The sequence below is a fragment of the Carettochelys insculpta genome, chromosome 2, assembly GCF_033958435.1.
Source record: "Carettochelys insculpta isolate YL-2023 chromosome 2, ASM3395843v1, whole genome shotgun sequence".
Classification (NCBI taxonomy): Eukaryota; Metazoa; Chordata; order Testudines; family Carettochelyidae; genus Carettochelys; species Carettochelys insculpta.
This window is the reverse complement of record NC_134138.1, coordinates 45,394,136-45,410,665: the sequence shown is the minus strand read 5'-3', so window position 1 is coordinate 45,410,665 and position 16,530 is coordinate 45,394,136. Positions and strand designations below refer to the sequence as shown.

General features: G+C 45.4%; 1 protein-coding gene across 8 annotated transcripts in view; it reads left to right on the top strand.

Moving 5' to 3' along the window:
• The window catches only part of MATN2 (matrilin 2), a 127,646-nt gene that overhangs the window by 105,036 nt on the left and 6,080 nt on the right, over positions 1-16,530 (top strand). For all 8 annotated transcript variants that reach the window (XM_074986893.1, XM_074986892.1, XM_074986898.1 and 5 more), the window contains 2 exons: positions 13,289-13,702; positions 16,266-16,418. In XM_074986893.1, coding sequence (XP_074842994.1) covers positions 13,289-13,702; positions 16,266-16,418 — 567 coding nt within the window. The remainder of the gene's footprint in view (positions 1-13,288; positions 13,703-16,265; positions 16,419-16,530) is intronic.

The window sequence follows — 16,530 nt, the reverse complement described above, 5'->3', positions numbered from 1 at the left end:
TCTCAGAACACCTACCATCATATTGTAGCCTTTAATCTTCAAAGTGAGATATTAGTTACTCAATTCTGAGGAACTGTAGCTGCCTTCCAAGTGGATAAGGGTAAGAGAAGGAGGGGAAGTTGTTTCATCCATATGTGCCAGCTGGTAGCATGATACAGGTTGTTAGAACTTGAACCTGGGTCAAGTGATGAATATAATAGGAACATATAACGTATGTAAGAAAAAACTTTATTTTCAAAGATGCTTGGCAAAGACAGAGCTGACCCACCTTGAGGAAACAGCCAGCAACACCCTCCTTCAGAAATGTAACCTGTTTCTTGGTGTCTGAAATATACTTTCCAGGTCCATTTCCATCACTCTGTGGTCTCTGTAGTCTATTTGTTTTGAGAATAGGGACAGATGGCATTAATTTAAAAAATGCAGACTGTGACCATTCCATTTTAAAAATTTAAATCAAAACATAGCAAAACAGAACCCTAGGGCACTGAGTAATGATTTAAATATGGCTAGTGCCCTCTGGTGTTGTATGTAAAAGTGTGACGTTGTCTTCCTTTTAAAAATGAATCTCTCCAAACCGTTCTTGCTTGAATAATTTTTAATCCAATATAGACTGTCTGGTAAAAATAAAAGAAATCTTGTTTGTTTGGTGTTTTGAAATTATTTTCCATGATCACATGAAGACTGTTTGCTTGTACTATGTTTTGTTTTGTTTTGTTTTTAAGACAAACTAATTCCAGGAATTTCTTAAATGTGATTCTTTCTCACAGTAAAGCACAGTAACTGCTTTATTGAAAAGTGGAGAACCCATCCTACTTCCTGACACAAGTGGTGTGCCATCCCCTACTTCCTATTAAATTGTGTGGCCACAGCCTCAGTGTTTTACAGGAAGGTTGAAAGTAGAGGCCTGGGTGGATAGTAAATTTTATATCTGCATCTACTTCTGTATCTGCAAAAATGAGGCATGGATATCTGCAGATGTAAAGCAGATATCTGCAGATTTGCAGAGTTCTAGATACAGAATTTGTATCTGCAGCCACAAAAATGAGCTACAGGTATCTGCATCTGCAAGTGCAGAAATACCTGCTGATATAAAGTGGATATCCAAGGATTTGCAGGGCTGTAGTTAAAAGGAGAAGGTAATGAACCCTTCAATTTTAAACATTCAGCTGAAAGTCTAGTCCTTGCCTTTATTTTAAGTAAATACAGCCCTAGGAATAATTTTTAGGCCACATTTAGACTACAATGTTATGTTGAACTAACTTATGTTGGCATACAGCAACAGAAGTTATTAAATTGTCTGTGTAATGCTCACTCAGGAATTTGTGTTAGTGGTGTATGTCCTAACCAGGAGCACTCTTATCTATTATATTGTCAGCATGGGGCATTGTGGAAAAACGCCTGAAAGCCAGTGACACTGTATTGCCCTAATTACATCAATTGTGACTCTGTGCTATTCAGGAAAGTGTTACTAAATCAATGCAGAGAGGCACTTGTGCCAGTGGGAGCCAAATGTAAGTGAAGACACCTCTATAGGTCAACACAAGGCAGCTTACTTCAATCTAACCGTGTAATGCAGACCAGGCTCTAATAATGTCCTCCTTTGGCTGCTTTCCCTCATCGAGCTTCATTGTTTACAGAAACTACGTCAAATTGTTGCTTGTTTAATCTAGTTCCCTTCCCTGCCTTAACACAATAGCTGCATCTTTCTGGCAGTCTTGCATAAATACAAAACTTCCCAGACTTATAGCAGCTTGAGAATGCTGCGTGTTCTTCAAGTGATTGCTCATGTCCATTCCATTTAGACATGCCACATGCACAATTGTCAGGACTTTTCCTTTAGCAGTACCTGTTGGCCCAGCAGGGGAGGCCCCTCGAGTGGCGTCTTTACCATGGTGCAGATATACCCCTGCTGTGGCCCCATCCCCCAGTTCCTTTTTACTGCCCATGACTGTTGTTGCAGCATTTGGCCCTTGCAATATCTGCAAGTGCCTCTGTCATGTGGCTGGACTTTTATATTGGGTTTGGAAGCCATTTTAATGCCCAGTGTGACTGTTGGCCCCAAACAGTGTGCTGGGGGTTGTGTGAGGTGTCTAATGAAAGCTGATAATGCCCTGAATCTATGTATGCTACTCACATCTGCATCATATATATACGTGAAGTTATACATTTTAGCTATGTAGCTATATTAGAAAATATTTCAGTGCTAAGCTTCACAATAGGAGGTGTGAACTCAGCCCCAGCCAGAACATTGGGCTAAACAATAGAGTGGAAACCAGGTGCTCAGACACCAAATCCACATTCTAGATGCTTGGGATGTGTCAATGGGATGAAGCCCAATGGTCAGGTGAGCTGAGCTGAAACAAAGGAACAGGTCCATTTCAGAAATCTAAAACTCTCTACTGGGATTCATCCAATGGCACAACAGCCCACCTGAGTCAGGTGGGGGCGGACTCTCAAGGGACTATGGGGAAAAGAAAGGGCTTTGTCCCTGAACAGAAAAGAATACAATAGACAACAACAAGAGAGAGCCATGCTGTGGACTTAGCAATGTCCATCTTGTGTCCTTTGTCTTTTAGTCTCCAAGGGTCCACATGCCAGCATGTGGATCCCAGGGGGCTGGATCTGCAATGCTTTGGTAACTGAATCTATGTAACCTGAAATCACTTTCAGAGCCTTTACAGAATCACCAAATAACACCACTGGCCTCCATCAGTAGTTAAGACTGATGCATGTAAAGTATTGCTAAAGCAATTCTTCTCTCTAACCCTGTTCTTCCTTTTTTATTAATAAACCTTTAGATATTAGATCTAAAGAATGGGTGAGTGTGGTGCTTTGGGTAAAATCCAAGTATATATTGACTTGGGGTCTGGAGCTGGGCCCTTTGGGGTCTGCAAGAATCTGCGGTGTTGGGTGAAACAGGCTTTAGAGCCTCTCACCTTCAGTTGGGGGCTGTTGGTCTGGGCTGGTACAGCCACTGAGAAGTCTGTGGGTTTGCTTATGTGGCTTCTGGCTCGCCAGCGGGGCTGGCAGAGGTGCTTTTGTGGCTGGTTGGATTTGCTTTAGTGAGAAAGAAATCCCAGCCTGGGGCTGTAAGTGGCTCGGATTTTAAGCAAAGGTACCCTGGATTGATTTCTCTACCTGTGCCCAGAAACTCTGTCCTATTAAAGCCTCTCTTAGCTAGTTGTAAATAGTTCTTTGTTATTTGTCTTGGCTGTTGATAGGCTGTTAACTATTGGGCTACGTCTACACTTGCATTCCTCTTTTGAAAGAGGCATGCAAATGAGGTAAATCAAAAATGCAAATGAGGTACAAATTTGCATATCCAACACCTAATTTGCATATTCTTAATTCAAAATAGCTTCTTTCGAAAGAAGAAAGCCAGTGTAGATACTGCTCTTTCGAAAGAAGAAAACCAGTGTAGATACTGCTCTTTCGAAAGTAAACCCCATCTTCAAAAGAACCCTCCTTCCCATGATAAAGGGGAAGAAGCCAAAGCCTCCTCATGCCACTCCTCATCCTCATCCTAAGGACCACATGGAGGGTTTCATGCAGAACGCTCAGGACCCTGCCATCCTAGAGGATGATGAAGGGAATGGGCACGACAAACCAGTTCTTCTTAGGGAATTTTCGTCATCCCCGACTGAGCCAGTACTTAGCACTGCTGCTTCTCTCCCCTCTGTGGATGCCAGGGCCAACCAAGAGCTGCTTTGTATAGTGGCTCAAAATTTGGGTATCAGAGCAGAGTAGGTCACGGAGGACTCTGACCTGGATGGTGGATATCCTCGCCCCAGAGGGCCCTTCTAGAGTGGCAGTGCCACTGATAAAGACAGTAGCTACCACCACCAAGGCCCAATGGCAGACCCCAGCATCCATCCCCCTGACTGTTAAGGGGGTTGAATACAAGTACTGTGTCCTCCAAAAGGACCATGAACACCTGTTCATGCACCCACCACTTGGCAGCCTCATGGCCCAGGCTGTGAACTATCAGGAGAGACAGGGTCAGCCTGACCCCACTGAAACAACAAGATCAGCCTACTATTCATGGGTCGCAATGTATGAGTTTAAAGACATTCTCCCAATGGACTCTAAGCAGGAGCTTACAGCAGTGGCTGAGAAGGGGAAGGTGGTCTTCTGCATGGCCCTACAGGCTTCATTAGCTGCTGCAGATTCTGCTGCTTGCCCTGTGGCTATGGCCATAGTGATGAGATGGTATTCTTTACTACAATCTTCTGGGATCCCTTCTGAGATCCCGGATACAATTCAGGACTTGCCATTTGAGGGAGCTGGATTATTCTGTGAGCAGACTAACTTAAATCCATAGGAATTCACATCCCAACCCTTAAAAGAAAGACCTTTAAGCCTGAGCCGCCATTCATCTCATCTCTATCAAACCCCTGTCATAACAAAATTTCAGTAGATAAAGGGGTAGTGGAAATAATAACAATAGGGGTTGATGCAGATGTTTGAGGTCATCCTCTGGCCAGAGTTTGTGGCCCCCTAGCAAATGGCAAGGTCCCAAGTCAGAATTTTGAAGGTGTGCCTGTGGATATTGAAACAGTGCTTTTACTGGATCAGCCCCGCTGTTTGACAACCATTTATCCCATTTCCACTGTGCCTTGACCCTAATTATGTCCATTTGCTGGGTGCTGGACACAGTGGAGATGGGATATATGATCCCTTTCTGCAACCTTCCCCTTTCCGATCCCCCTTCCCTTTTCAGGGACTCCTCTTATGAGCATCTTCTTCAACAGGAGATGTTTGCTTCTAGCTCCAGGGTCAATAGAGGAAATCCCTCCTGAGTTCAGAGGCAAGGGACTTTATTTCTGTTATTTCCAATCCCAAAGCTCCAGGGAGGGTTGTGGCCCATATTGGATCTCAGAGATCTCAACACCTTCATTCAAAAGACATTGTTCAAAATGGTGACACTGGCTCCCATTGTTCCCTCCCTCAACCAAGGAGGTTGGTTCACTGCCCTGGATCTAGAAGATGCTTATTTTCATATGTCCATCTTCCCAGCGCACTGGTTGGCTATTTGCACTACCAGTTCATAGTGCACTCATTTGGCCTTTCCACATCTCCTCATATGTTCACCAAATGTATGGCAGTGGTGACCACCTTTCTTGGGAAAAGGCACGTTTAAGTGTTTCCATACCTGGAGAACAGGCTCACCAAGGACAAGTCAGAATCCCAGATATTGGAGCACACAGCATTAGCTTGCACAACATTTCATCCCCAAGGCCTCATGTGGAACGAGGCCAAGTCAGTCTTGGTGCCCACTCAATGCACAGAATTTGTAGGGGCTCTATCGGGCTCATCATGAGCAAGGGCATCTCTACCCATTCACAGACCTAAAGGACAGGTTATGCCTGTTCCCTGTTACGCCTGCCAGAAGCTGTATGAGGCTCTTGGGTCACACAGCAGCTTGCACATATGTGGTGCAGCATGCCAGACTCAGACTGTGCGTGCTGCACACGTGGCTGGCTAGTGTGCACAGACCCAGCCGCCACCTGTTGGACTCAGTGGTCACACTCCCTCCCCAAGTGCTAGATTCCCCTGGTGTGGTGTCTCCAGCAGGCAGTCATCTGTGCAGGAGTCCCCTTCATGAGGCCAGAACCTTCGGTGCAACTGGTCACAGATGACTCAGCAGTAGGATGGGGAACACGCCTTGGACACAAGATAGGTGGTTCCAGGGGCAGTTATCACTGCACATCCATGTCAGAGAGCACAGGGCACTCCACCGGGTGTATCAGACATTCATAGCCCTTTTACATAGCAAGTGCATATCAATGCTAGCAGACAATACTGCAGCAATATTTTATATGAACAAACAGGATGGTGCTCTCTCCTCTCACCTATGCCAGGAAGCCCTCAAGTTATGGGACTTTTGCATCACCCCAGACATCCATCTAGAGACCCCTACCTCCCAGGAGCACACAGTCTCTGGGCAGGCCTCCTCAGCCGCTCATTTCAGGCACATGAGTGGTCCATCAGGGTGGATATGGCCTTCAGCATCTTCCACAGGTGGGGGTTTCCCTAGTTAGACCTCTGCAACCAGGGGCAACAGGAAGTACCACCATTTCTCTTCCTTCCTCAACCACAGCTCGGGGTCACTAGGAGATATGTTCCAGATCTCCTGGCTGCCCTACTTTCTCTATGCTTTACACCCATTCCCTCTAATTCAGACGGTTCTTCTTAGAATTTGACTCTAGAGGGCTTCTGTGATATTTGGGGTGCCAGCATGGCCTTGTCAGCACTGGTTCACCACCCTTCTGGAGCTCTTGGTGGATGAACCAGTAACACTCCCTGTGCTCCTGGACACCCAGGAACATGGCTTGCCAAGCCACCCCAATCTGGAGTCCCTCCACCTGATGGCCTGGAAGCTCCATGGTTGACAGCCTCAGAGCACCTCTGCTCTGAGCCAGTACAGGAAGTCTTGCTGGGGAGCTGGAAGCCCTCCACTAGGGCTACTGATCTAGTGAAGTGGAAGCATTTCTCAGTCTAGTCCCTCTAGCAAGGCAAAGCCACGAAAGAGATGCTGATCCCTGTAATCCTAGGCTACCTTTTGGGCCTCAAAAGACAATGCCTAGCTACTTCATTGGTTAGCATATATCTGGCAGCTATGTCAGCCTTTCACCCAGGGTCCCAAGGAAGATCGGTCTTTGCCAACCCACTGGTCTGCCGTTTCTTATAAGGCTTGGACAGGCTTTACTCTGTGTATGGCAGCCCATCCCAGCCTGGGACTCACTCCTCATTGGTCCCCCCCTTTGAGTCATTAGTGACTTGCTTATTTTTGCACCTCTCCTGGAAGGTGGCATTTCTAATGGTGATCGCCTCAGTCAGATGTGTATTGGAGCTCTGAGCAGTGACATCAGAGCCTCCATATGCTGTCTTTTTTAAGAATAACGTGAAACTGTGACCTCATCCAGCCTCCCTGCCAAAGGTTGATTTTAGTTCCACTTCAATCAGAACATCTTCCTTCCAGTGCTTTTTCCCAAGCTGCACACGAGCAATAAAGAATGTGCACTACGTTCTTTCAACATTAGAAGAGCACTAGCATTTTATTTAGAGCCTACAAAACTGTTACACAAGTCTCCCCAAATCTTCATCTCCATAGCGGAAAGGATGTGTCAGTATTAGCACAGCACTTATCCAGGTGGATCACATTGTATATTAAGGCATGTTATACTATCGCAGAGGTGTCGGCCCTGGCACTCATGACGCATTCTACAAGGGCTCAGGCCTCCTCTGCAGCTTTTTAGTTCAGGTGCCCGTACTCAAAATATGTAGAGCAATCAGCTGATCATCAATCCATACAGTCACCATGCATTACACCATCTCTCAGCAGGTGAGGGGTAATGGGACATTTGTCAGAGCTGTGTTGCAGTCCATTTGTTCGTTGTCTTAATCTCTGACCCCACTGCTGCCAATCCATTTGGCTGTGGATTCACCTAAATGGAATCACTTGAAGAAAACAAAGCACTTACCTATCTTTCGTAACTGTTGTTCTTCGAGATGTCTTGCACTTGCACTTGTCCTTTCCAACCTCGCCTACCTCCTCTTCTTTGGAGTTTTCCCACAAGAAGGACCTGAGGAGGTGAAGACCCACCAGCGATATATATGCGCCGCAGTAAAGACACCGCTGTAGGGGGCTTCCTTGATGGGTCCATGGGTAACACAAAGGGAAAAATTTCCTGGCAAGCATGCATACAGCACACATGTGCCTACATGGCGTGGATATGAGCAACACATGTCGAGGAATAACAGTTATGAAAGGTAGGTAAGCATTTTTGCCCTCACTAACAGGTTTAGGGGGTTTAGTGTCCACTTCAGGGAGCAGTTGGTGATAGATAGAGCTACACAGATGCACATCTCTAAGTGCTGCAGTGATTTGAGCACCCTCAAATTGCTCTCCAGAAAAGTTTTCACACCTTATGAATGTCTTTAGTTTATATTAGTCTTTACACTATGGCACTACAGCTGTAACACAGATATTTTCTACATCAGCAGAAGGTTTTTCCATCAAGGTAGTTAATCTATCCCTCCAAGGGGAAGCAGCATCTACACTAGGAGATTAGGTCAGCCCAGCCATGGCATTCAGAGTGAGAAATTACTTTGCAGCCTTGAGCATATGTCTAATCTTTAAGTGTACATTGGACCTTGGTTTTGGCAGTAAGGTGAGATTTACCTTTATTTTTATCATTGATAAAATGAAATGTGAAACTTTTTGGCATAGGAGAAACCTGATCTTTTCTCTCCCAGTTGTAGAGTTCAGGCTTGGCTTAGCTGAGGTTCAGAACCTTTCACTTCATCTTTGTCTCTCCAGTCTAGAAAAGTGAGCAGGATGCACTTTTGAGGGGTCTCATTGATGTGAGAGAGTCTCCACTTCTTTCTGCATGGTTAAAGTGTTTTATAGGGATCAGAGTCCCCAAACTCCACCTCAGCAGACACCCCAATATCATTATAGCCCAATTAGATGTTACTGTCTGGTAGCCATAATTCGATACAAGACAGTGGTCTGGCATCTTGATCTTGAAGTCACATAGAAGATACCAGATTACAGCATATATGTCTTGCTTGAGTTTGTTCATAATTGCTAAAAAAAGGTCTATCAAAAATAGGACACCAGAAATGTCATATGATAAGAAGCTGACAGGCAGATTTCTGCTTATGCCCACACCACAGTGTTTAAATATAATTAGTGACTTGTAAGCATATACACATCCACTCCTTCCACGTGTACTGAGGACAATAAAATGACACTAGTAAACTAACTCTGAAAGGTGGGAGCAGAGTCTGACAAGTGGATGACCTTACCCTTATAATGCTTTGCCCGTAAGACAGATAGCTACTTTGGCCATCTAGTAATGCTAACTTTCATTAAACAGCTACTCAGGCCTAAACCAGATATGGTTTATGTTTTGTGCAGCTTTCTTCACACAAGTTTTCATTATAGAATTTCAAAAAGTGATGAAAACGGGATGTGAGGATTCAAGCTGTTAACTTCAGCAACTAATTGCAAGGGGAGCTGCTTTCAGTATATTCTGGATATTGGCTCCTATGGGCTGCGTCTACACGTGCACGCTACTTCGAAGTAGCGGCAGTAACTTCGAAATAGCGCCCGTCACGTCTACACGTGTTGGGCGCTATTTCGAAGTTGAAATCGACGTTAGGCGGCGAGACGTCGAAGTCGCTAACCCCATGAGGGGATGGGAATAGCGCCCTACTTCGACGTTCAACATCGAAGTAGGGACGTGTAGACGATCCGCGTCCCGCAACATCGAAATAGCGGGGTCCTCCATGGCGGCCATCAGCTGGGGGGTTGAGAGATACTCTCTCTCCAGCCCTTGCGGGGCTCTGTGGTCACCGTGGGCAGCAGCCCTTAGCCCAGGGCTTCTGGCTGCTGCTGCTGCAGCTGGGGGTCCGTGCTGCATATACAGGGTCTGCAACTAGTTGTTGGCTCTGTGTATCTTGCACTGTTTAATGAAAGTGTGTCTGGGAGGGGCCCTTTAAGGGAGCGACTTGCTGTTGAGTCCGCCCCGTGACCCTGTCTGCAGCTGTGCCTGGCTCCCTTATTTCGATGTGTGCTACTTTGGCGTGTAGACGTTCCCTCGCTGTGCCTATTTCGATGTTGGGCTGAGCAACGTCGAAGTTGAACATCGACGTTGCCAGCCCTGGAGGACGTGTAGACGTTATTCATCGAAATAGCCTATTTTGATGTCGCAACATCGAAATAAGCTATTTCGAAGTTGGGTGCACGTGTAGACGTAGCCATGAAGTCATATTTTCCTTCGTCTTAGGTACCTTCCATGGCCTGTGCTGCCATATTATCTCAGCACCTCACAATCTGTAATCTATTTGTCCTCATAATGCCCTGTGAGGTAATGTAGTATCATCATCCACATTTTACAGATGGGGAACTTGCAACACAGACAGACAGACACGATGTGTACATCATCATCATCATCATCAATGACAAACAGGGGCTCAGTGACTGTTGGTGTCTGATGCTTCCCTCGCTATTTCCTTCCATCTTTCCCCGTCCAGTGTGGAGTGGCTTAGTTTCTGTAGACTAGCTCCGCACCAATCTAGTATAAAATCTACCCATTCTCTGGGGGTCTGCCTCTCCCATTCGAACTGTCCATTATGCTGAATATATACTATGATATAAATTCGAATTTAAGGCAATTAGCTCGATATTAGCACATGACTGTCTTCACTCTAAATACCCTTAGCTCAATTTAGGGAGCACTAATATCGATATCACAGTATCATCTGTACCTGCTGGGTGTTCCGTCAAACTTGAATTCAAAGGTCGCTTAAAGGCAAGTGTGAAAGTGCCACATCTTAAAATCGAATTTATTAGGCTCCAGAGGTGTTCCATATGGAACCCACAATGCCCCACAGTGCTCCGCTCTGGCCACTGTTCATGGGTGTGCAGGCATTAGATAACAAGAAGACCATGAATTTCACATCAGGACCAGGAAGCCTATAGCTGTGGGGTCATATTTGTAAGAGAGCCTGTGAAACGTCTGCCTTTCTTTGCTCTTAGCGCTGCGAGCGCTTCTATGCAGTACAAATAACCCCAGCATGGAGTTCGTGGTTCTGTCTCTACACTTTGAATTTTTTTTCTATGCCTTGCCTGGCACCAGCCGATGTCCTTCCACACCACGTGTCAGCAAGGCTGTTGTGGGGGGTCGTGCTTGCATAAGAGGCCGAGAAACTTCTTCTCAGCAGTTTACATTTGTGCGCAGACCTCTCTTCCTCCTCCACAGGCGCCGTGCAGTTGGAGTCTTTCCCACAGTTAGCCACATCACATGGCTATTCCCCCGACCCAATAAAGGGATGTGCCTGCTATTTGGTGCTGACCATGCTGCCAGGCAGCCCCGTGTCCTGGATTGCGTGCACTTAGGGGTCCAAGGGCGGGAAAGCTTTTTGGGGGCTTGCTGCCATCAGGGGGAAGTCTGCCCCGGCAGTAAAGATATTTGGGGGCTTGCACCATGGCAGGCAAAGGAAGTGCCATGAAAAATTGAGAGGGCAGACATTCAGCATAATACATTTCTAGATTATGGAGTATCAAGAAATAAATGTGACAGAGCAATAGTTCAGTATAGGCTTAATCCAAAGACCATTGAAGTCAATGTATTAGCTCTACAATTACCAGTCAGCCAAGTAAGGCTTGACCATAACTGATTTAATGAGCCATTCGCAGTTGCAGTGTTGCCTCCTTCTTAAGGTGGCACAGTGGCAGTTCGTGCCCGGTGTGCAATGCTGGCCCAATAACACACCGAAGCTGCGTCTACACGTGCACGCTACTTCGAAGTAGCGGCACCAACTTCGAAATAGCGCCCGTTGCGTCTACACGCGTCGGGCGCTATTTCGAAGTTAACTTCGACGTTAGGCGGCGAGACGTCGAAGTCGCTAACCTCATGAGGAGATAGGAATAGCGCCCTACTTCGACGTTGAACGTCGAAGTAGGGACCGTGTAGACGATCCGCGTCCCGCAACGTCGAAATTGCCGGGTCCTCCATGGCGGCCATCAGCTGGGGGGTTGAGAGATGCTCTCTCTCCAGCCCCTGCGGGGCTCTATGGTCACCGTGGGCAGCAGCCCTTAGCCCCGGGCTTCTGGCTGCTTCTGCGGCAGCTGGGGATCTATGCTGCAGGCACAGGGTCTGCAACCAGTTGTCAGCTCTGTGTATCTTGTGTTGTTTAGTGCAACTGTGTCTGGGAGGGGCCCTTTAAGGGAGCGGCTGGCTGTTGAGTCCGCCCTGTGACCCTGTCTGCAGCTGTGCCTGGCATCCCTATTTCGATGTGTGCTACTTTGACGTGTAGACGTTCCCTCGCTGCGCCTATTTCGATGTTGGGCTGAGCAACGTCGAAGTTGAACATCGACGTTGCTGGCCCTGGAGGACGTGTAGACGTTATTCATCGAAATAGACTATTTCGATGTTGGCTGCACGTGTAGACGTAGCCCGAGAGTGGAAGAAGAATCTTTATTTGGCATGCCAAGTAAGGTGCAGGGGGATCTCTCCTCAAGCCTGCACACCTTGCAACACAAAGTGAGCAATACTTATACCTCTCTCCTCCTTTGTTCGCCACCCCAACAAACCAGGAGAGAGTTTCTCATACTCCCTTTATCCATTCCTCCAGCTCAAACTGAATTCCTACTGCGCATATGACATTCCGCTCTGGTAATTCCCTATTAATCAGGAGGTAAAGTACCAATAGATTGTTAACAGAATGTAAGTTACAGGGAGGTAGAGTTATTCAGTCGTATAGAACATGAACAGGATTTCAGTAACAAAACAATGCGGAATTTCATGAGAAAATTAAGGAGGATTCACTAACAATGCTAAATACAATATTGAACCTCATGGGAACATCAATAAGCATTCATATACAAAACAATGTTTCTATGAGAGCAAAATATAACAACGTTTCCCCTGCCAACAGTAGTGTAATGCCCATGTGTACTTAGACATACATTTCTAGCTTATGGAGCATCAAGAAAAAAATGTGAGAGAGCAATACCTTGGGTATGGGCTTGATCCAAAAAGTCATTGACGTCAATGTATTAGTTCTAGAATTCCTCAATATGGGCTTGATCCAAATGCCATTGAAGTCAATGAAAAGAATCCCTCTTATTTCAATGGGCACAGAATTTCTTTTCAGAGTTATGGGTTAATCCATTCCAGATGACTGATCTGGAGTGGGAAGACCTTCTTATGCAAAACATTGAGCCCTGGGTTCAGCAGGCAAATGCTCTAACCGCTTTGCTACTCCTTCCCTCCCCTCACTTATAAAAAAACAAATCACTTATAGAAGCAAGATCCCTCCCAGAAAAATAGGTGTTTGCTTAAAATGGCAGGGGAATGAGGGAAATGAAATGTATGAAGATGTCATCAGATACCCACAGCCACTTGCAGGTCATTTTTTTTCCCCACACTGCAACAGTGAAAATACTCAGAATGCTGTGTGGCTCAGGGAACTGTGGACAGGCTCCCACAATACACTGCTGCAACAATCGATGTTTGGTGACTTGTGTGTGGCAGCAATACGTCAAATTTGTGGGGAGCCTGTGGGAAGTGAGGATGCTCTGTTTCGAATGTATAAAAGCCAGCGTTAAAAAAATCAATTTTAATACAGTCAAATTTATCTCATAGTGTAGACGGAACCTAAGTGACTTGATTGGGATCACAAAGAGGGGACGAAACCCACTCCCAGGCTAGTTCTCTAACCATTGAGAAATCCTTCCTTGCTTTAAATCTTTACTTTTATTTGAATTATACAGGATGCACTGAAGGCCCAATTGATCTGGTGTTTGTGATTGATGGATCAAAAAGTCTCGGAGAGGACAATTTTGAAATTGTAAAGGAATTTGTCTCTGGAATTTTGGATTCTCTTGAGATTTCTCCCAAAGCTGCTCGAGTTGGTTTGCTGCAGTATTCCACTGAAGTGCGCACAGAGTTCACCCTAAGACAATTCAGCACAGCCAAAGACATGATAAAAGCAGTATCCCAAATGAAATACATGGGGAAAGGCTCCATGACTGGACTTGCCTTGAAACAAATGTTCGAGAGAAGCCTTACTGAAGCAGAAGGGGCAAGGCCATTTTCAGCAGAAGTGCCCAGGGTGTCAATAGTGGTGACAGATGGACGAGCCCAGGATGAGGTCTCTGAGTGGGCCAGCAAAGCAAAACAGAATGGTAATTTTGTCACTGTTACTTGAAGGATAATGTTTATATTCATTTATTTTAAAAAGTATTTTAACATATTGTAATGAAGAGACAACACGAATGACCAGAGGTCTAGAGAACATGACCTATGAAGAAAGGCTGAAAGAATTGGGCTTGTTTAGGTTGGAAAAAAGGAGATTAAGGGGGGACATGATAGTGGTTTTCAGGTATCTAAAAGGGTGTCATAAGGAGGAGGGAGAAAATTTGTTCTTCTTGGCCTCTGAGGATAGAACAAGAAGCAATGGGCTTAAACTGCAGCAAGGGAGGTTTAGGTTGGATATTAGAAAAAAGTTCCTAACTGTCAGGGAGGTCAAACAGTGGAATAAATTGGCAAGGGAGGTTGTGGAATCTCCATCTCTGGAGATACTGAAGAACAGGTTAGATAAATATCTAACAGGGATGGTCTAGACTTGGTCCTGCCATGAGGGCAGGGGGCTGGACTCGATGACATCTCAAGGTCCCTTCCAGTCCTAGCATTCTATGAGTCTATGACTATCGTAATGTACAGGCCAGTGCATGTACTACTCCCTCCATGGGAGAGAATTATATTATCCTCAACATTTGGTTTGCTGTGCAGGGACTCTGCCACAAAGCACTCCATTACAACTACTATCTCAGAAACTAATGAGTGAATGTCTCCGAGCATCTTTGTACTGATGTAACAAAGCATCACAAGACAGTTGAGTTGCATAGGTTGGATGCTGAGCAGACCCATGCATGATTCCACGGGTCTTATTTAAATGAAGAATTGCAGATATTAAGAACTTTATTAAATATTCCTTTTAACACAATATTAATATAAAACACTCCACTCATGTTGTTCTGGCCTTTGCTCTATGCTATATTTTTTAAAAATACAGCATAGATTTGGAAGCAATTATATGTTGATGGGATTAGGTGTCCACTCTACACAAAACCAGAAGGGACTGAGCTTGCCAGGTGCCCCAGGAGCTGAGAGCTGCTGGAGCTATTGGGAAGTAGCCTCCCATTTCTCCCTGGGAGGAGGGAGTTGTGCATCTGACAAACCCAGAAATCAGAAGTGAGGGGGAGAAGAGCCAGAAGGTACAGAGAAATTCAGGGAAAAGGCAGTAAGATCCTTGGGTGTTGATTTGAGGGTCCCTGAGCTGGAAACTAGGAATGGTGGGCCTGGGTTCCTCTTCCAGCCAATAAGGAAGTGGCACAACCCAGGTAGTGGAGAATGGACTGCCTGGGATAATTTGTTCCAAAAGACTTTGATGCCTTGGAAGATGACCAGTGACCTGGCCAGTGGGCCAAACCATGAAGAGGAAACTGCAGCTCCAGCATTCAGAGGGCCTGCATGCTGAGAGAGGATGAGGGGTGAGAAGACTGCAAGAGGAAGTTGAAGTACCTCAGAGATGATTCCCAGGGAGGTTGGGGGATGTGCCCTAGTGGTGAGCTGATCCTGTGACAGTTGTGACGGACCAGGAGTCCTTTAATTGAGGAGTGGTGCTCAGGGTTTCCCTTGGCAGGGTGGGGAGGCTTGTGGGTCTGCCCGAGGGTGAGGGACAGAGCACCCATTGATTGTGGTTCCTTGGAGCCTGGAATTCCTGTCAGTGTGCCTAGTGAGAAACCTGAGATATTGTGAGAGAAATACTTTTCCTGCATAATGCCATGGAGCAGAGTGGAGTTATGGTGAGCAGGAATTTGGCAGTGAACCTGTTATCTCGTTAATTCCATGTCTTTTAAAAGCAGCAGACCTAAGCATTCATTAACCTGAATCAGCCTTCCTCCTGTGATAACCTTCCTCCTGATGAATTAAGACTAACTAGGGCAGGAATCCCTTAAACAATTGATTTCCTGCTCCTAGTTTTCTTCCTTCTCTCCTTCCACAGAAAGCCAAACCCTAATTCAGGAGAGATACTTGCATCCCTGATCCCTGCCCCAGGACTCATCTTTCTTCTCTGACCCCCCAAAGGACTCCTCTCTGCCAGTCCCTTCCTCCCACATAAATTGGCATTTCTCTTAGATGATCAATATGCCAGGCTCCTGATTAATCTGCCTAGCTGAATCTATTAGAAGGTGATGCATGGAAGTCTATTTCTTGGAAAATGACTGACCAAGTTCAGGATTCTGTCCCAATCTGCCTTGTTACTGGATCAAGCCTATTTATCATTTCAGCAAAAATGGGAATGAGCTCTGTGTCCCTCTAGATGAGTATTTCAATGCCATTGCTAAATTGACCAGAGGTGCTTTCTGTCCCTTGGTATGTTGCAGCCACAGGCTCTTTCAGGGTTCGTTAATTATCAGTCCTAACCCTATATGCCCATTGTTTCTTTAGCTGGATATTTTCTTTTGTTAATAAACCCCAACAGTAAAGCAGTCAGTTTCTAGAGCATTTCAGATGGAATAAAATTCAGTGCAACTAGGATTATTCATCTAATACAGTCTTTGCAGTTACATGGCATGCACATTTATGGGGCTATAAGTAATTGATTATACATCTTCCTTTCCCTTAAACTGGGGATTTATAAACGTTGCTGTAGTAATAATATGTAATTTCTCTTGCACCTAGGTATAACTATCTATGCTGTTGGAATAGGAAAAGCAATTGAGGAAGAATTACTGGAAATTGCTTCTGAACCACCAGACAAACATCTCTTCTATGCTGAAGATTTCAGTACCATGGACAAGATAAGTGAAAAACTGAGAAAACAAATCTGTAAAGGTACCATGTGCTACTTCCATTGAGATATAAGAAAAGCAAACAGCCACCTATGTTCTATTTCTCTTCTGTGTTCAATAAATGATGCATAAATTCAACACTTAATCCACAGGAG